The 21696-nt window shown below is 37.3% G+C and overlaps 1 protein-coding gene across 1 annotated transcript in view; it reads right to left on the reverse strand.

The window, feature by feature from the left end:
* LOC150079271 (ribosome biogenesis protein BRX1 homolog) overlaps positions 1 to 21696 on the reverse strand; it is a 102263-nt gene that overhangs the window by 36018 nt on the left and 44549 nt on the right. The window contains exons 6-7 of the mRNA XM_090383014.1: positions 19474 to 19547; positions 1919 to 1969 (exon numbers count right to left, since the gene is read on the reverse strand). Coding sequence (XP_090239140.1) covers positions 1919 to 1969; positions 19474 to 19547 — 125 coding nt within the window. The remainder of the gene's footprint in view (positions 1 to 1918; positions 1970 to 19473; positions 19548 to 21696) is intronic.

A 21696-nucleotide genomic window follows, 5' to 3' on the forward strand; every position in this document is an offset into this window, starting at 1 on the left:
TACAACTGATTTAAAATAAAACCAGAAATGCCCTTTCTGGAGTTTTATAGTCTACCTTGAATTCTTATTTTGTCTTTTGTCTGCTTTTTTATTGTCTAAATATCCAGGTTTTAAATACTAATCATTTCATTACCATATGCAACATCTCCTTAGTGGTAAATTAAATTCAGTGCCAGCAGTACTGATCACTATTCATTTCCATTTAAATCCAAAAAAATGAGCAACAGTTGAAAGACCATTCATTTGATCAAGTTGTGTTGGGTTGTTTAGAGGCTGCTAAGGATAAGAAGCATCATTATCATTTTGTGTCTGTAAACTGTACCATGGTTGATTTTCCTGTTTTATAGTGTAAAAAAACCTGAACTTTTTTTCACACTGCCACAGCATGAAAAAGCCCACAGAAGTCCCTCCTTGATACGGAAATGAGGTCCTTTCCACAAAGTGCTAAAGATCAGTAGTTGTATCCAGTATGATATGCATGACCATGTACATACAGCAATTCAAATGCATATTTGAAATGCTTTTATTCCATATTGATTTTCTTGAATAGAGCCACAATCAATACCCAATATCATAATGTCCTGAGATGTGGATATGTACATTTCAAGATGGAACCTATACAAAGCCAAAAAAAAAAAAAAAAAAAAAAAAAATAATAAAATAAAAATAAAAATGACAACCCATTTAACTACCGTGTTGATAGACTAAGATGCATTTAGGGCTAAAGCCTCAAGCTGTGAGCAAATTTAGACTATGTATATATTAAGTGCAATAGCATAATTAATACACAGCCATTTCTGAATAAACAGAATATTTATAAGGCGGCATCGTTTTAAGTTATATCTCATATTGTGAATACCTTCACAATGAGTTGTCATGATATTGCACTACTTCGAATAAGTAAAGCTTCACCTAAGGAGAAGACTGATGTTACTTATTCTCAGATAGGTACCACCACTCATCTGGCTGGTGGTACCTATCTGAGATACCTATTGGGTGGTGGTACACATATGGGTGGTGGTACCTATCTGAGAATAAGTAACATCAGTCTTCTCCTTAGGTGTTATTCAAAGTAGTGCAATATCATGGCAACTCGTGAAGGTATTCACAATATGAGATATAACTTAAAATGATGCAGCCTTATAAATATTCTGTTTATTCAGAAATGGCTGTGTATTAATGATGCTATTGCACTTAATATATACCGTGCTTTTATATCAAATAAAATAGCTGCAGTAAAGTAGGAAATTCCTCTGGCTGGGGTGATGGTAATGAATCAGGACATACATAAATTTGTAATGCTGTATTGTCAGAATTCTGACAATACAGCATTACAAATTCACATCCTCACTCAGCCAATGTAACTATTAGTATAATGTAATAAATGGGGAGCAAGGTTTTTTTTTTTTTTTTTTTTGGTAGTTGTTGGCGCATAGGCTTCTGTGGCCATAATGCACCTCCAAAAGTTTTTGCAGTACTTTGATCCAAGCCCGAGGCGGGAATCGAACCCGCGACCTTTGGGTTACCAGGCAGGCACTTTACCCACCCTGCTAGCCCGGTCGGCTGGGAAGCAAGGTCTTGAACCAGAAAAAATTTATTTATTATTATTATTTACTGAAAGCGAATGAACAAAATAAAGTTCATATTGTTTTGGTATTCTGCCAATATCAAAACACCATATACCATATTGGGTTCCATCGATTTCTTACACATTCCAAAGTATTCACAGTTGGAAACCATTGCATTAGAGAACAGGATATTTCCTTAATCAATAAATTTCATAATTTTTATTACAATTTTTTGCATTAGTATGGCACAGCTGACAAACTTTGTTGCCATACAAATTTTGTTTATTAATAATAAAAATTTTCATACTACATTATAATATACAACTGCAAAATCAGAGAAATATACTTACTTGAATAAGTAATTCCTTTAAAAGGGCATAATGTGGATGTTTATTAAATGTCTAAAATAAAAATACATAAAAGAATCAGTTTCTAAAGAAACAAGCAATTCCTAAACATAAATAAATTTTTTAAAATATTAACAAGGCATAAGTCACACACAGCTAACTACTTTTAAATCGGATGCTGAATTGTATAAAATTTATGCACCTTAAAGGCATTTAATAACATCATTAAATAATATCTGGCAAAAGCAATATTTTAAGGTACTTTTTTTTGCTGACATGCAAGATTTTTGAAAAATTTCCTATTTTAATATGAGAAATAAGTACACTGATCTGTATTGAATAAACATAATTTTGAGTATTTTAATCACCAACTACACACTGAAACAGCTTTGCATTAGAAACAAACCCTTGTATAAAAATGGACTAGTATGTGATGGTGATAAAGGCTCAAAGTTGGGAATGCTGATATAAGATTGCGGTTCACACAATCTTCATCAATCAGTTTTTTCAGTGTCTGCAAGGAAGGATAGGGTGGTGTTGAAATCTTCCCTTCAAACGAGAAATTATCATGGGGGTAAGATGTACAGTTGCCAGTATCTCAACAACAGCTAGCATTGTTAGCGCTCCTGTTCTGTGGTGTCAAGAGTCCACCATGACTAGCTCAACAACCAGCCAAAGCCGTGGGACACCACATGTAGTCAATGCTTGTGGTGAGTGCCATATCTAATCTCGTAATACAGCAGTGGTCCAGCTAACCACCCAGTACAATGTAGAATAGAAAGACCAATATCCACGTGGACTTATAATGTTTGTGGTAAAATACCAGGGGGTTTCTCCCAACTCCATGTTGTATGCTTTTTGCTGCATAACAAATTTTGTCAAGGTCAGATAGTGTATTATTTTGTATAGTCTGTGAAGAGTTGTTCATCTGGTCTCTTAGCCATGAGGCCCCTTGGAAAACCAAGGTTTCTCCCATTGCCCATCCACTACCATGAAGGGATGGGCTAGGAGTAGGCTGTAAGGTCTCTGGCTGAGGTAAACCCTGGCATCCTATGAGCTTATCAGGGAAATTTTTTTTAGGGGGGGGGGGGAATCCCCCTAAAAAAAAAAAAAAAAAAAAAAACAAAAACATGCACACACACAGAAGTGTTTTTATTGGAAGAGAGCATGGGGCAACAGTATAAGTTATAAAGTATAGGTAAAGAGGAAGAAAGTGGATGATAGGAAAGCTTCCAAGAAATTTGGAAATTAAAGGATAGAGGGGTCACCCCTATGGAGGAACACACCCTCCACAGGGGAAATGGTAAGAGCAGCAAAAGCATTTAAGGTGGTAGGGCTTACTAGGCAAAGTGTTTGGGGTTGGAGGTGAGTGAGCAATGCCTTGGGCATTTGTGTGTGTGGGGGGGGGGGACTAAAGTCATAAAAAATACCTATTATTTTTAATAGGTATTGTTGGTCCTTGAGGTTGTCACAGACATTCTCTCAGATAAGCCAGACAAGCTATACTTGCTACCTGGGAGTTTAAAACGCTGATGGAACTGATATTCGGGTGACACTCAAGTCAAGTGAACCCAATTTCGGTGAAGTCCGGACGGTCTGTGACAGCCAAATCCTCTGCTTGCACTTTCACGATGGTGGGACTGTTAGTAATCCTGGGTATAACCTCCATGCACAAGTACATGGTGGGTGACCACCCAAGTATGAACCAACGTAAGCAAGGGTCGAGGTGTGGTGCCCACACCACATGGAGGAACGCCGCCCTTCTATGTTACCAGGCAATACTAGGTGGTAGATGACTCTCATCAACCGGTGAAATACCACCACTTTGCTTACTGGAGGCTTGAAGTGGTGGAACCCATGTTTAGTCTCTAGAGCTAAGTTCCAGTCGACCTTTCCCAATCTCTTCCATCATGCAGTGTGATTGATGACTTTTGAGGTTATGATGAACGCCGTGGCGAGATCCAATATTCCTTACATTTCGAGAGTACAGCTCTAAAACGGTATTCGCAGGCCAGCCGCTAGTTAGTACACCAGTTCGAACCTATTGGTAACTCTCTAGGAGGCTTCCGGATCAGCTAGTGTATAATCTTGCTACCTCTACTCTGCCAGATAGTGACTGGAGGGAGTCCGAGTACTGTGTATGCGGGAGCATTGTCGAGGCCACGTTATGTCAAGGATCTGGGTATATTCTTACCACGTGTACGCCATATCCAAAAATTTCATTACTTCATACAGCATGTCCCACCCACTTTTTCTTACTATTGAATACACCATGAATTGTCAAACTAATAGAGCAAGCTTATCTGCGAAAAGATCTAAACCTCCCAAGCACTTCCTAATTCATTTCACAAATATACGTGGTCTCAATTCTAATCTCAACGATGTCCATTTCCACTTGCAGTCTGCCACACCCCATGTACTTTTTCTGACAGAATCTCAATTATCGGTTGATTCAACTACTGCTCATCTCAGATGCCCAAATTATTCGCTGTATGATTCCTTTCGCCTCAAAGGTGGTACTTGTGCATATGTCCGTTCTGATATTCCCTGTCAGAGACTTGGCAATTTGGAATCTCCTCCCTCTCTTTGATCTTCTCTAGCTTAAAATCTCTCTACCTCATTGTGTCAAATTCATCTGTTGTCTCTACCATTCTCCCAACTCCACTAATCACTTGGAGCTCTTTGACTTCCTCTCTTTGCAACTTGACTTTCTCTAGTCCAACTTTCCTAACAGTGAGGTAATTTTCCTTGGTGATTTTAATGTTCACAACTCCAGCTGGCTTCCGTTTTCTAGTCACACCAACCCAGCAGGTCGAGATGCTGAGGCTTTTGCAATTACCAATGACCTAGCACAGATTGTTCATTTACCTACAAGAATACTGGACAATCCTAATCATACAGACAAAACGCTTGATTTTTTTCTCACAAACAACCCTTCTAAGTACACGGTCGAAGTGAGAGGTCCTTTAGGCACTTCAGATCACAACTTGGTGATTGTCTCTTCTCCAATGGAACCTTTATCTCATGGCTATTCCCAGCCTCGTGTTGTTTGGCATTACAAGAATGCAAAATGGGATGACCTGCGAGACTTCTTTTCTTCTTTTCCTTGGTCGGATTACTGTTTCAAAACTTCTGAAGTCAACGTTTGCTCAGATCGTGTCAGTGAAATTATTCTTGCAGGAATGGAATCCTTTATCCCACACTCCACTTTAAAATCTCGTCCTTTGTCTAAACCTTGGTTTTCCAATAAATGTGCTAAGGCTGTTCAAGAGAAGAATGTTGCATATCGTAATTGGCTTCTTTCTAATTCTTCAGTTTCATTTTCTGCCTACACCAAAGCTCGCAACAATTGTAAAGCAGTTATTAATCAGTCCAAACTTGAGTTTGAACAGGCTAAGAGTAGAAAACTTGCTTCTTGCCCTGATGGTAACCGAGCATTCTGGTCTCTTGCCAAAGCTATTGGCTGCAACTTTTGCCCACCTCTGCTCCCACCTCTGTCCAAACCAGATGGTTCTGTTGTAACTTCAGCCAAGGATAAAGCTGACCTGGTAGCATCCCATTTTTCTTCCAGCTCATGTATTAATGATCTTGGTAAAACACCTCCCACCATTCCCAACACGCAACATTCATTGCTTCCTGTTGTCTTCCGTCAAAAGGATGTCAGAAGGATTTTGACAAATCTTGATGTTAAGAAAGCTACAGGTCCTGATGGTATTTCTCCACTTGTTCTCAAAACCTGTGCTCCTGAACTTACTCCTGTTTTTGCCACCTTTTTTCACTTTCTTATTCCAAAGGTGTTTTTCCTTCTGCTTTACTCATATCCAAGCCAGTTCCTAAAAAATGACAAATCCCTCCCATATTGTCCCATTGCAATTACTTCTACTCTTTCTAAAGTAATGGAGAAATTAATTAACCATCAATTCTTAAACTACCTAGAAACCTTCTGTCTGATCAACAATCGTCACTATGGATTCCGTCAGTGTCGATCCACTGGTGATATTCTGGCTTATGTTACCCATTTATGTACAAATTCAATGGAAAAATTTGGTGAAACAGAAGCAGTGGTTCTAGACATCTCAAAGGCTTTCGATCGTGTTTGGCATAAAGGTCTTCTAAACAAGCTTCCATCTTATGGTTTGCCAACTGCTTTTTGTAATTGTTATCCAGTTTTCTCTCTGACTGCTCACTGAAGGTGATGGTATATGGCACTCTGTCTTCCAACTTCTCCACTAATGCTGGTGTCCCCCCAAGGTTCATTTCTTTCCCCCACTCTTTTCCTCTTGTATATTAATGACCTTCTTCCATTGACTGAAAATCCTATCCATAGTTTTGCTGATGATAGCACATTGCATTCCACTCTCCATTTTGAGAAAGCTTGCTCTGCTCCATCAGCTTCAACTTCTCGAATATCCGCTACCAATTCCTTAAATGCAGATCCCCAGGTAATTCTCCAGTGGAGCAAAGACAACTTAGTTGATCTCAATCCTTCTAAAAACTCAGTCTTGTCGTATATCTCGCAAAAAGGATTCTTCTGCTCCTATGCTTATATTTGGTGACATTCTGATTTCTAGGCAAAATGATATATCTCTTTTGAGGATTACTCTGACTTCTAATCTCTCTTGGCATAAGCACATTATAAATATTGCTTCCTCTGCATCTAAAAACCTTGGTTTTCTCTTTCACTCTCGGCGTTACTTTTCTTCCAAACAGCTGCTCACTCTATAAATCGCAAATCCGCCCTGCCTTGGAATGTTGTTCCCACATCTGGGGCGGTGCCCCCAAAACCTCTCTCAGGCTTCTAGTTTCCATTCTGAAGAGGGCAGTTAGGTTAATTAATGACTCCTCTCTAACAGAGTCTCATAGACGTACTGTTTCCGCTGCATACCTTTTCTACAGATACTTCCATGGGCACTGTTCTTCTGAATTGGCTTCTATAATATCCGCTCTCTCTTTGAAACCAGTTCGTACACATGCCGCCACCAGCCATCATCCATTTACTGTCCAACTTCAAACTCACAGGACCAACTTTTCATCTTCCTCGTTTATTCATTCAACTGCTGTTTTCTGGAACAACCTTTCTTCATACGTATTTCCTGAAAATTACAGTATACAGAAGTTCAAGTCTTACGTCAATATATATCTTCTTTCATCTTCTCAACCTCCAACCCCAGCATGGTACTAAGTACTATAGGTTCTAATACTTCTCGTGTTTGGAGTTTACAAAAAACGAATGTGTACCAGAGAAAGTCTATACACAAATTATAATAAATCTATACAATTTATGTTTGATAGACAATTAAAAGGATTTGAAATAAAAAATAGTGCAAAAATTTTATTAATGAAAAGGTAACATCATAAGAGATGAGAAAAAAAGCTTTGTTTATTTAAGTATTTCAATAATGAAGTCTGGTGAATTCGTCTCTTCTTTTACTCAGCATAGAAGTCTTTGTAGCATCAAATCCCATCTTGTAAAATTTGTCTTGATGCCAAGTTCAACATTCAGATCTCCATTCATAATCACCTCGCAGGCCATGTAAACCCTGAAAAACTTTCTCCAATTCTTCTGTTAAAAATTCTTTTGGTGCCACTTTTATCCACTTCAGAATTGTTTTCCTCTTCATCATATGCAGTTTGCTCATCAATTTCAAGGAAAGTTGCATCATCTAAGTCATTTGTATGTCAGTCAGTGTAGTCACGTACATTGGCAGTGTCCAAAGTTTTGAATCCTAAGTCTTTTCCAATCTTCACAATGTCTTTGGCAATTGTCTGAACTTGCAATTCAAAACCAGTGAAATCATTTGCCAAATGGGGCAAAATATGCTGCCATTCAGAACGCATGTTGTTGTCAGTGATTTCTAGCCAAGATGAAAATATATTTTCGATCGTATTTAAAGGAATAAAAAACAAATTGTGAAATGAAAAAGCTATTAATGTCATCTTGTCAGGATGGAATTAAGAATACTGAACACCATTGCAAGTTGCTGCTGACTGCCTGAGGGGAGCTACTGGCACATGTGCATGTCAGACAATAGTGTTGGTGCCGCAGCATATATGCAGAGTATACGTCTAGGCTATCGAATGAGTTTTAATATGTACAGTTAATTTGACTTAAACTTAACTGATAACCGTGTTATAGTGAAACCCGTGCTGTTTGAAGCCATGCTAAGCGAGGTATTGCTGTACACATATTCAGAGTACAACAATCAAAACATATAATTACAAACTACATTCATTCGGTAAGTGAGAGAGGGTATTCTTGGGTACTCTCTCACTTACACAACACCTATTCAGTGTCATTACAGCACTCTGAATATAGACAGCCATACATTTGTTTATTTATTTTTTTTTTGCTGGTTAAGAACACCATTTGCTGTCACTTTGGGGGTTGTACAAAGAGGGGGAGTCCTCGCCTGAAAATCCCCTTCATGCATAATCATTCACTCATGCTTGCTTGTCCTGTATATAAAGGATGTCCGGCAGTTATAAAGGATGTGGCCCCAGTCATTTATTCCATAGTTGCAATGGGATCATCAATTAATTCAAAGCCACAAAGTTTAGCCCTGAAAGGGCCATGTGTGGCCAAAATAAATGCAGTGTGCATTCACGGTCGGGGGTTTAGGGTATACCAGGTCAACCCTGTGGGTATACCTTTTGGTTATCCTCCCCCCTTATTGTCTGATCCCAGTTGTCCTACCACATTTGATGAAATTTTGTGGCTATTTGTTTTTTTCCCCTGCTTGACAGGATTTTTCAGGTTTAGAATAATGCCCATGAAGTCAAGAGAAGAATAAATTTCGGATGGATAGCATTCAGGAACTGAGGAGCAATGTTCCAATTTGTCTGAAACGTAAAATAATGAACCAATGTATATTCCCCACCATGACTTATGGAAGTGAAACTTCGGCAGTCACCAAAAGAATGGAAGAAAAGCTGAAACTACACAGAGAAAAATGGAACAAATTATATTAGAAAGCAAACACAAGTAAAGGACATTCTTATCAAAACTAAAGATCTGAAATGGACTTTGGCAGGACACATAGCTCAAACTCAAAGACATGATGATAGATGGACTAGGAAATAACAGAATGGTATTCTGTTATTTTCTTAACAGAAAACCTGGATGACGACAATGGAGATGGACAGATGAAATTCAAAAGTTCTTGGGTAGTAAATGGATAGGCATTGCCAAAAAAGAAGGAACTGGAAAGTTGCTGGAGAGGCCTTCATCCTGCAGTGGATTGAAAATGGCTGATGTGGTTTCTGGGCAATAGATAGGCAATTTTAGCAATAAACATGTTTCTATGATCATCATGGGGGGGGTAGTCAAAGTTAAAGGATGTGGCCACAGTCCATGGCTGCTCTGGGGAAACCAGATGCTAGTGCCATAGGCTATTACAGGTCAAAAGACTGCTTTATATGTGAGAGACAGGGGTTTTCTTTTTGAGGCCCCAGTCTGAGCAAATCATATGGGCTATCATGGCTGTATTTCTGATCTTTTTAGCCAAATAACTGAAGTGGGGATAAAATGACAGTTTATTGTCAAATATTATACCCAGATACTTAAGTTCAGTGTTCACTTGGATTGAAGTGCCAGAAAGTCTGATCACAGGGGGTCTCCTGGTGTGAAGGGTCTCCTTGATCAGAATACACTTAGTTTTTGCCACAGATTTTGTGGGTTTGTGAACAATGGCTCATTTCAGTAGTGATTACAAAGCAAGATTGGCTCTTTCTTCCATAACCACTCTAGAGTTTATTGATATAAGCAGAATAAGTTCATCCGCAAAGGCAACCTTACCTACGGGATCTAGGCTTGTGTATCCATACAGACTATGTGCTTGATGTTAGCTTGTGCTATGGCAATCAATAGCCACCACGGGTACCCATGCTCACCACAAGACATAAGAAAATGCCTTGTATGGCATGTCAGCACCAGCACCACTGATGTGTGAAATCTGTCACCTGGTCTGATGAATCCCGTTCCCAACTCTATCATGCTGATGGGCATATCAACGCAAGGCTATTGTGCCTGAATGCAGTTGGTGTTTGGTAGGCTGGAGGCAGTGATGTTATGGTTTGAGGACTGTTTTTCGTGGAATGTCCTGAGCCCACCATTAATCAATGACTCAATGGGAATGTCGACCTTTCTATCACCATTGAGCTAAGTGATGACAGTGTATCCATAAAACTCCAGCATTTATAAACAATACAATGCACCATGCCACAATGGTGCATTGTATTGCACCATTGTGGCATGGTGCAATACAATAACAAGCCTCAGCAGGTTACTAACTGGTTTCAGGAACAAGACAATTAATTTTCAATCCTCCCATGGTTGCCCAACTCACTCTATCCCAACCCAAATGAGCATGTTTGGGATCTACCGGGAGAGTATGTTAGATGCTATGACCATCTACATGACAATGTGCAGGAATTACTGGACACTGTGCAATGCATAAGTAGTGCTACCACAAGACACACTGCAATACCTTGCAGGGTTTATGCCAAGATGTGCAAAAGGTGACTCCATAAGGTCACCTTTACTTAGGCATTGCTAATGCATAGCAAACTCTGTTTGCATACACATCCATTTGCTCTGAAAGTTTGTTCAGTTCTTCTTTGAATTTATTTAAACTATCAACTTCCACAATGGCAGATGGAAGTTTGTTCCAGCAATCAACTACCTGCTGGCTAAAGGTAAATTTCCACGCATCTATTCTACAACAGATGTAGTAGAATAGATCCCTCAGTTAGAATTTATACCCCCTCAGGTTTGTAATCTGAACAAGAGGTTTGTTGTTTTGGTTTTTAGGAGCATTAGCAACTAAGGCCACATTGCTCCGGGGATATGCGGTGGTCAATCCCTGACCTTTCCGCATCCTCCGTAGTTGGTGGTCACGGGCTCGACTGAACAAGAGGAAGAATCCCATTAGCACTGAGCCTGCTCAAACCATTCAAGGCCTTATACACCTCAATCAGATCACCTCGCAGGTATCTAGTCTCCAGAAGGTGCAATTGCAGAACTAAAGCCTTTCTTGATAAGAGGATCCCTTCGTTCCCCTCACAAATCTCATTGCCCTTCTCTGTACTCATTCTAGCAACTCTACATCCTTTCTAAAATGAGGCCTCCTTTAATGCAGTATTAAAGGCATGGTCTGACCACTGCCTTATACAAGGGTTAATTTAAATTCTATACAGTGGGATCAACTAATGATGTTAAAAACAGTGAATTCTAAATGGGAAGCCTTCAAGGAATTCATCTTGGAAGCTACTAAGCTTTTCACACCAACTAAGAAATACTGTTCAAGATTTAGACCTAAATGGATGTCAGATGAATTAATGAGGCTTGTGGCAGAGGAGAAAAATGCATGGGATGCATATAAATTATCAGGTGTAACAGAAGCCATTGGCAAATATAATCTAGTCTGTAATCAAATCACAAGGGAGGTTAGGCAAACGAAGGCTGATTACAAAAAAATCCTTGGCAAAGAATGCAAAGAAAAACAACAAAGACTTGTTTATTTATGTAACCACTAGAATGAAGTGAATGCATCAGATTGGTCCACTTGATGGTGGTTTGACTGTTGATGATCCTACTCAGATTTATAAACAATACATGTAGATGCAAAATGAGTGATGTAGATGCAAAATGAGTATTTTGCATCTACATCAGGGGTGGGCAACTTTTTTCATCAGCGGGCTGAATGAAATTTTCGTATCATGATGCGGGCCGGAACAGATTGAACGATTTAACAAAAAAAATCAGAACCTAAAAAATATTATATTACTTGAATTACCAAATTATTAATGTATTTTTAAAAAAAGTAAATATAATATTTAAATAGAAGTCGATTATAGATAGGTACAGATAAGAACTACAATTTGGAATAAACATTTTTATTGTTATGATAACAAAATAAATGCAGAAAACAAACTTTAATGTGAGGGATTACATTTGGAATGTTCCTGATTTATGATTTCATCAAAATTGGGATTCAATTCACTAGTGGCTATTCGCAGAACTGCTCCTAAATTCTCATCCGTTATTCTTGATCTAATTTTGCTCTTTGTATTTTTCATTAAAGAAAATGTAGTTTTGCAAAGGTATGTTGATCCAAAGAATGCCAAATATTTCTGCGCATTATCCAGAATATTTCTAAACATTTTTGGATTTAACGAGGCATAAAAGTCTGTTATTGTTTTTTCAGCAAATTGATTCTTTAATATTAAATTTGATTGTAAATTTATCAGTTCCAACTGGATACAAGGTGGTGCATCATTGACATTAAAATTAAATGGTAGGCTTACTAAAGATAGATCTTTAGAAATTTTCTGAAAATCATCAAAGCTTCTTGTAAATTCATTAAATAAGTCACTTATTATAGCCTGATATTTCTTAAAATCAGCACATTTCAAGTTTTTTTCTCGTAAACGATGTGAAATTTGTATACATATCAAAAATAAACAGTCCTTTCCCTTGTAATAATAAATTTAATTAATTTTGATGCGAAAACATATCGACGGAGAAGAAAAAGTCGTTCAGCCATTGTTCATCTTTTAATTCACAAAATTCATTCAGCTTGTCCTTAGCATTTAAGAAGTTTACAATTTCATCCAACAAATCATGAAATTGTTTTAACACTTTTGCAAGACTAAGTCATCTTATGTCCGTATGGTAAAGAATATCAGTAAAATCACATTCAATTTCTTTCAAAAATGTTATGAATTGCCGGTGGTTTAAAGCTCTTCCACAAATAAAATTAACTACTTTCGTTACAACCGATATAACATGCTTCAGTTTTAAAACTCTTTTGCAAAGGGTTTCTTGATAAATTATACAATGTAAGAAAATTATTTCTTTTCCTGGAATACGCTTTATTTCGTCGCTTATTCTTTTTAATAATCCAATGTTTTTTCCTATCAAACTAGGACACCATCGGTTGTGATGTTCCTTCACAAATTCCCCGTCAGAAAATGATTTACATTGTTTTGCAACCTTATGTGCAACAATGTAACTAGCTTTTGTCAGAGCGTTATCTGTATTTGACAAGATTTTCAAAGTATTTTGTTGCTTACGCAAACCACATCTTAAATTTTCTGCTTCAATTTTCATTTGTTCCGGTGAAAATAACTTACATTTTATGAAATGTTTTGTTGAAAAATGCCTTTTTAGATTATATTCTTTAAAAACGGAAATAGTTTCGTTACAAACCAAACAAACAGCTTTATCGTCTATATTTGCAAATAAATATTTGAATGTCTAATTATCATTTAAAATGCGGCATTCGGCATCAATTTTTCTTTTTTTTAATTGGCTCATTTTATGAGCTATAAATTATATTAAATTAAAAATTGTAATAATTAGAAAAGGCATACACTGACTTATAAAATATCTTGCACCAATATTATTTTTTTCAATAAGAAGTCAAACCCAAAGGAACTTCGTTCAATCGATGCTACAATAATAATTAGGAAATAATACTCTTTGATGCTGCGTAGAATCACCTGGTTAACTGCAAACTGCTGTACGCTGCACTGGCCGCGATTCCCGATTGAACCGAATTAAGCCGAACGTTTGCGATTTACGGCGAGTGTAGTCAGGTATGGATTTTCTATATTTATGCATTTACGGAGGGGGCCGGATTCAACATCGTTGCGGGCCAGATGTGGCCCGTGGGCCGGCTGTTGCCCACCCCTGATCTACATTCAGACATGAGGAATTCTGTAAGGAAGGGAAGGACAGTTTACTAAACTCTGACAGGGATCTAAACAATTTTGTAATAACGGAGAGAAAAGTGGAGGAGAAATTGTTGAAGTTAAACATAAAAAAGGCACTTGGGGTGGATGGAATCTATCTGCCCCAGTTATATTGAAGGAAGGAGGCAAAGGGGGAAGTAAGCAAACCCTTAGCCATAATTATGAGAGCATCTTTAGATTCAGGGGAAGTCCCCGTGGACTGGAGATGTGCAAATGTATCCCCAATTCACAAAAGGTGGCACAAATAATATTGTGCCTGTTAGTTTAACTTCTTTTCCGGGGGGGGGGGGGATAATGGAGTCACTGGTTAAAGAAGTGATGCAGGATCACCTAAACAAGACTGCAGTAATAGTTCAGACACAGCGTGGGTTTGTTAAGGGGAAGTCTTTTCTGACTAATTTGATTGGATACTGGGATGTGGTCACAAAGGAACTGGATGCAAAAAATAATTTTGATATCATATACTTGGATTTCATGAAAGCTTTTGATACTGTTGCACATGGAAGACTGCTTTACAAATTGGAGCGTTATGACATTAAGGGCAAGTTGCTGCAATGGATAAAGGAATGGTTGAGGGGAAGATGGCAGAGAGTGGTAATAAATGGACACTGCTCTACATGACTAACGTTATTAGTGGATTCCCCCAGTGTTCAGTGCAGGGCCCATTGATGAATGTATATCAGGCTTAATGTCCAAGTTTGCAGATTATACAAAGGTTTGGCAGGTTGTTAATGACAGTAAAGACAGTGTAAGATGTAAGATCTTACAAATTTAAATAAGAATATTTGTTTTTGCTAAAAGTAAGGTTAAAGTTTGAAGAACGCTAGATTTAGTAATGGATAGTTTCAAGCGTGAGAATTAAGAATTGTAGCAAAGGGGTAAACAAGTAATTCAAATAATACGAGAGAGCAAATAGGGACAGCAGGACTAGGTAAAGGGGTGCCATTTGAGAACAGGCGTGAAGGGGTTGTTTAAGGAAGAACAATAGGATATGAAAACAGGATTATACGAAGCACCTCCTTTGATCTATGACACTGTTAGAACCAAAGTAGGAAATGAGTGGACGTCCAGTGTTCACTCATTTCCTATTCAGACTGACTGAAATTTGGGTGTTCGGATACTTTTAGAGAGAAAGGTGTGAAATGAAAATGAGTGTTTCTGGAAGTTGCCGGCATGAAAGGGTCATACTGCCTGTGAGAAAAAAACTAAGAAAGTTCAAGAAAAGGGTTGGTTTGCGTGCTAGGGAGAATTGTGTTAGCAAATGGAAAGGAATGTAAATTTAAACAGAAAAAGAAGATTGGTTGGAGTCCTTGGGGGGGGCGTGCCAAACTTGAGGGGAAGAGTGAAGTTCGGGGAGAGAAAAATTGAGAGAGAGCATTCTGTGTGGTGTGGTCAAAGGTTGTGAGTGTGGATTGAAGTGGAGGTAGGCGAGTTTGGTAATGTAGGCCCTTGTAAAGAGAATGAGCCAGGTATGTACACCTGTGAATATATCGTCTACACAAGAAGGTGCATCATGTCAAGAATGCCCCAGAAGTGAAAGCATGCCTGCCAGTCTCGAAGGAAAGCCAGAGTGCCCAAGGATCTGAAGTAAGCCTGTCTGCCTCGAAGGAAAACCGAAGTGCTCAAGAAACTGAAGTAAGCCTGTCAGCCATGTAGGAAACCTGAACGCAAGGACATTGGAAGTAGTGGCGGTGTCAGAATGTAAGTCTGTTCTTGTTTCTCTATTGAATCCTGAACTCAAGGACTCATAACCTAGTTCTGTAAGCCATTGAGTGATAGTCCTTGTAAAAGAAAGGAAAATTCCTGTTGTTAATTATATGAATAAATGTAAGGGTGGTTCAGGAGTAGTAAAGGGAAAGTAATAATATAAAGGAAGTAGCAAAGAAAATTATATTTATAAGGATAGTACTGAAAGGATAGGTTAATCTAGGTCTTTAAATTAGGCCAAGTGCCAAACACGGTAACATATCAGATGAGGTGCAAAGAGAAATAAATTTTTTTAATAGAAAAACCTCATTAGTAAAGAGAGATGACTAATATGATCACGTGGATGACCAAGATGTTAATTAAGGTAGAATGGGTGACCTATAAGGAATATTATTGAGATAAGAGGGTACCAGATGTAATACGCTTTATGTGTAAGAGGCTAGAACAAATATTCTAAAGAAGTAATAAGAGCTGAAGTAAATATTATTGATGTAAGAGGACAGAAAAACAAATTGGTAAGGTAAGAGAATGATTGAGTAATCATTGTGTTCGGATACTTTTAGAGAGAAAGGTGTGAAATGAAAATGAGTGTTTTTGGAGGTTGCCGGTGGGCATGAAAGGGTCATACTGCCTGTGAGAAAAAAACTAAGAAAGTTCAAGAAAAGGGTTGGTTTGCGTGCTAGGGAGAAGTGAGGAGACAGAGAGACAATATAGTGCATTGTAGCATGGTTTACGTATGTATATGGGGATTGCGATTGCGATGCTTGTATGTAATTATTTGTTTCTTTTATGTAAATGCTGTATTTATGTAAATGTTGTTGTATGCTCATTACAAGTTTGTTAAATTTTGTAAACAAAATGTGTGGCTTTAATGTTCTGCTAACAACCGCTTTACACACCCTAGAAATTGGAATTTTCTGAAAATTGTAGTCACATTTGCATATGTGGGGGTGATAAAGATGTCAATAGGGTGTTCAGCGAATTTCAAATTTTTAGTTAAGTTAATACGAGAAATTTAAGTAAATAATATAAAATTTCATCCCCCCCACAACAGTATGCTACTGAAACAGAATTGCAAAAAGTTAGGCAGATGGGTTGAGAAGTGGCTGCTGAAGTGCAACATTGACAAATGCAAAGTACTGCATAGGGGTAATAGCAGTAACCCAAGAGAAACATAGCGACTGTGTGGTACTACACTCAGAGATGTGGAGAATGAAAAAGACCTGGGGGTAATTGTGTAGTCAGATATAAAGTTCTCTGAGCAGTACAGATGGGCTGCCAGAGCAGGTCATGGAGTTTTGTCAATGATATATAGGAATTTTGCTAGCAGAGACAAGGTGATTATCTCTTTGTATAAGGCAATGGTCAGGCCACACCTTGAGTATTGCATATAGGTCTGGAGGCCTCATTTTAGGAAGGATGTAGAGTTGCTAGAACGAGTACAGAGAACGGCAACAAGATTAGCGAGAGGAACAAAGGGGTGCTCTTACCAAGACAGGCTTAAATTCTGCAATTTGCAGCATCTGGAGACTAGGCACCTGCGAGGTGATCCGATTGAGGTGTATAAGGCTTTGAATGGTTTGAATAGGTTCAAGGCTGATGGGATACTTCCGCTTGCTCAGATTAAGAACCTGAGGGGACACAGATTCAGATTCAGGAAAGACAGTTGTAGAATAGATGTGAGGAAGTTTGCCTTTAGCCAGTGGGTAGTTGACTGCTGGAACAGTCTTTCATCGGTTGTTGTGGAGGTTGAGCTTAAATAAATTTAGGGCTGAACTAGACAAATATTTGGAGTGTTGACCGGATGGGTGAAATGGGAAGGGTTTTTTTTTTTGCTGATGCTGTACAAGCTTGCTTTCTTGCATCATATGCCTCAACTAATGCTAATGCTAAAAAGATAATCACCTCCTTATCCCTACTAGCAAAATTTCCTGTATATCATTGACAAGACCCCACAATCTGCTCTGGCAGCCTGTCTTCACTGCTAAGAAAACTTCATATCTGACTGCACAATTACCCCCAGGTCTTTTTCATTCTCTACCACCCTGAGTGTAGTACTACATAGTTGGTACGTTTCTCTGGGATTACTTCTACACATACGCAGTACTTTGCATTTGTCAATGTTAAACTTCAGCTGCCATTTCTCAGCTCATCTGCCCAGTTTTTCTAGATCCTTTTGCAGTAGCATACCATCATTACTGCCGTGAACCACCCTGCCAACCTCTGTATCATCCACAAACTTGGGCATTAAGCCTGATATAACTTCATCAATATCATTAATAAATATACAAAACAACAATGGGCCCAACACCAAACCCTGGGGTACCCCACTAATAACATTAGTCCATGAAGAACAGTGTCCATTGATTACCACTCTCTGTTGTCTCTCCCACACAACCACTCTTTCATCCATTGTAGCAACTTGCCTTTAATACCATACTGCTCCAATTTGTACAACAGTCTTCCATGTGCAACAGTATCAAAAACTTTCCTGAAATCCAAGTATATGATATCAAAATTATGTTTTGAGATGATGTAGACTTTCAAAAAGAGCTTTGTTGCTTACTCTCTTGGTCAAAATGATGAATCCATGTCTGATCTGCTTATCACTTTGTGCAGAACTTCACTGTCTTCAGTAACCATCCCTTGCAGCTCCTGACAAACCGCCATGCAAACTCATTGCTCAGGTGTGAGTACTCTTGGGACCCAGCATGCACAAACACATGCCGTATGCAAAAAATAAAATCAACCATGTTGAACATAACCTGATTTGAGACTACACGGATTAAACTTGTTCACACAATGCATAATCATATTTGAATATTGGAGCCACCAAAAGAATATAAAATATGGTTTTCTCTATGAAAGGAGATCTCACTTTCTGCAACAATACTGATGGTTTGGACGGTACAGGCATAATCCAGGAAGACTAAGAGGATTTTTACAGGCTTATCAAAACGTAATTTAAAGGCTGAATTATACTGGGATATTTGCAGCCAACAAAACGATTTAAATAGTTTTCTCTATGAAGATCACACTTTCTGTAGTAATATTAGTGACTTGATGGATTGGATGCATAACACCACGAGTACAACCCTGAAGACAGGAGGCTGTTTATAAATTGATCAAAATGTAATTTTGAGGCCACGCTATTACATAATGGAAACACCTATCCATACATATCAATTCAAAAAAAAAAAAAAAAAACCCTACCACAATTTGTTTATTTAACTGGAAAATTTATGATATAAAAATGACCGAGCTTTCACTGGGTTTTCAACTTTTAAATAATTCTCCTCTATCTTGTATGAATGGAACAGCAGAGTAAGGGGGTCACCATTATATCGTCAAGAAATAGTCATCTTGAACAGTGTATATTCCTGGACAGAAGAGCATTCATCATCCACACATTGATAGAGAAAAGATTTTATTGCCCTCCCATCAAAACTTGACAATAAAAACTTCATAAAAGTGGTGGACAAAGAAGGATGTAGTTTCCAATATTTTAAATAAGAATTCATAATTCAAAACTAAAAGAGAGAATACCCAATAGTTCACAAACTGAGATAAGGAAAAGCAATTCTTTTGACTACATTTTTAAGTCATAAAAAGTATTGTTAAAATTATTGAAAAAATTCCCATATTGTTAAAGCTTGTTAAATAATTTATTAATAAACCTAGTAAAAAAATATATTAATTTGTTCAAAAACTAGGTGAAGTAACAAAACTTTACCTAGCTCATATTCACGTTTGACATTACAAAATAAATTCATTTTATACAACACAAACCAGTACACCTGACAGCACACCTCACTTTAACTAGACCACAAATTAAATTAAATTTCATGCACAAATTCATAGAATATTTTTAAGAAATTACAAATTTAACTGCAAAGGCATAGTTTTATGTTTTATTTATAAAAAAGACAGAAATGCTGTATCTGTCATAAATCTGGACAGACAGCAATGAAAATTATCACACCAGTTTAATAAGGAGTTTTGCATAAATGCATAAAATATTTATTATTCACGACTTCCTAAACCTCCATAAAAAATATACATGTTCAATAATATATTAAAGCACATATTCAACTTACTTTATCAAATGTCAAGAAAGGACGTGATCCTTTCAGGCAATTTCCTGTGAGTTTGAGTTCCTCCATTGTATGGACTAGAAAACAATCAAAGGCTAATATATAAAATACATGAAAATATATAAAATTTAATATATTATTATATTATAATGCATATGAGGTCTGTTCAAAAAGTATTGGGATTATGCTCACTGTTCAAAGTCATCCCACTGAAAGAACCCTCCCCCTCTGACTTAAAACGTGTCACAAATGCTCAGCAAAACAAGGACTATGTTGCCAGAATTTTTTGACTGTGAGGGCATCATCCACCAATGAATACACTTAAGAGGGAAAAACAATTAATATAGAGTTCTGAAGTTCTGAGATGCCTTCATGATATGGTTTAGGGGGGGGGGGGATGGAAAATGTAACTACAAACACTAGCTGCTTAATCATGTAATGCACCATCACATTTGTTGCTACTTATTATACAGGTTTTTTTGGCTAAACACACTCAAATCCAACAACCCCTGATTCATCATACAGGTAGTTCTCGACTTTATGAGTTAATTCGTTCCTAGCATGCACTCATAAAGTGAAAACTCATAAAGAGGGAATTAATTTCCCATATTGGGATTAGTTAGCTATGAAATTATGGGATTAGTTACAATGAAATTAGTTAGCTAATTAGTTTATGTTTAAACAATGATTGATTTATTGAAAGAAATGAAAACGTAGCCTGTAAAATCAAGCAAATTATAATAATAGAGAAATTATTTATGACTTACAAATGTTAAAGAATGTTTATTCTTCATTATCATCGATTAAATGCACACATGTTGATCACTCATTATTGGCTCAGCACTCATTGGTTTGTTGCACAAGGAGTCGTCTTCTTCAGAAATGTTTCAAGAGGCGTTTGTTTTGAAGATAATCTTCTCTTTTAATTATAAATTTCACGATTGCAAGCATAAGCATTTTTTAACGGCACACACAAATTGCAACTAACATGATTAGTGTGGTGTAATAAGTTTACGAAGCTTAAAAAAAAATAGGAATGAAGAGAAGATTCTGAAAATTTATTTATGTTTTTTATACAATTGAAGATTTCAGTAAAGGGGAAACACATTTCACCATAATAACATAAAAAACCACACAATTCCAGCTATCATTATTTTCGCAAATGCAAGAAGATAGTTTATTACCCGTTTATAATTGCTTTTACTGTTTTATGTTCGTGACCTCCAGAAATGTGCTTTAAAAAAATATCACAGAGGCATTTAAAATTGATTCTTATAATGGAACATATAACGATGAAAGTGTAGTGCATTTTAATGATTTGAATTGGTAACTAATACAATTTACAAACCACACTCACGACCTTTTATATGGCCTTAAGGTCACGCTCGTGACCTTAAAAATGATATTTTAGAGAGATAAATAGCTTAGTTATACAGCGAAAATTTCAACTTCCGAGATCTTGAAATGAATTACCAAAAAAACAATGTGTTATTGGGTTCAAAAAAACAATGTGATATTTTAACAATATGATGGTGTCTCTGGAATTGATTAATATCGTAAAGCAGGATACACTGTATTGTATAGCTACGCACATAGTTTGGAATGTGATATTCATAAATATTTAACATTCATTTTTTGCAAATAATGTTCATATTTTCGATTTTGTCGATACTTGATACTTGGGGAAAAAAACTCGTAAAGCGAGAACTGCCTGTATATGGCTCCATGATCCCATCCCCTCCCCAAGACCGAAAAACATCCTCAAAGGTCTCAATTTGATGATGTACAAATGAAAAAGGTGTAATACCACTGCTCAATTTTTCATGATTTCAAAATCAGCTTTCCAAAAGAGCTTCCAAGGATGTGAAAATCACTGGGCCTTAGAAAATAGTGTCCTTGTAAGCCTTAGGACATTATTTCAAGGAGGAACTGAGTTGCCCATCTGTAAGTATGCTTGTTATAATTGTATCACAGCAGTCTGGATACTTTTTGAACAGACCTTTTTTGTCCAATATGAAGTAAAATATTTTATTTATTAGTGTACACGAGTCACTACCAAAGTTTCCATACTTAAAAAAAACAAGTTAGTCAATATATGCAGTGTGTTACATTTCAGGCACATTAGCAAAAAGACAATTTATGATTTATAACGAAAAATATGGGACTAAAAGCAACAACTTTCATGCATGAACTAAGATTTCTTTTCTGCACATCTGTCACAATGTC

The sequence above is a fragment of the Mastigoproctus giganteus genome, chromosome 10 (genome assembly GCF_048544385.1).
Source record: "Mastigoproctus giganteus isolate SK-2022 chromosome 10, ASM4854438v1, whole genome shotgun sequence".
Taxonomy (NCBI): Eukaryota; Metazoa; Arthropoda; class Arachnida; order Uropygi; family Thelyphonidae; genus Mastigoproctus; species Mastigoproctus giganteus.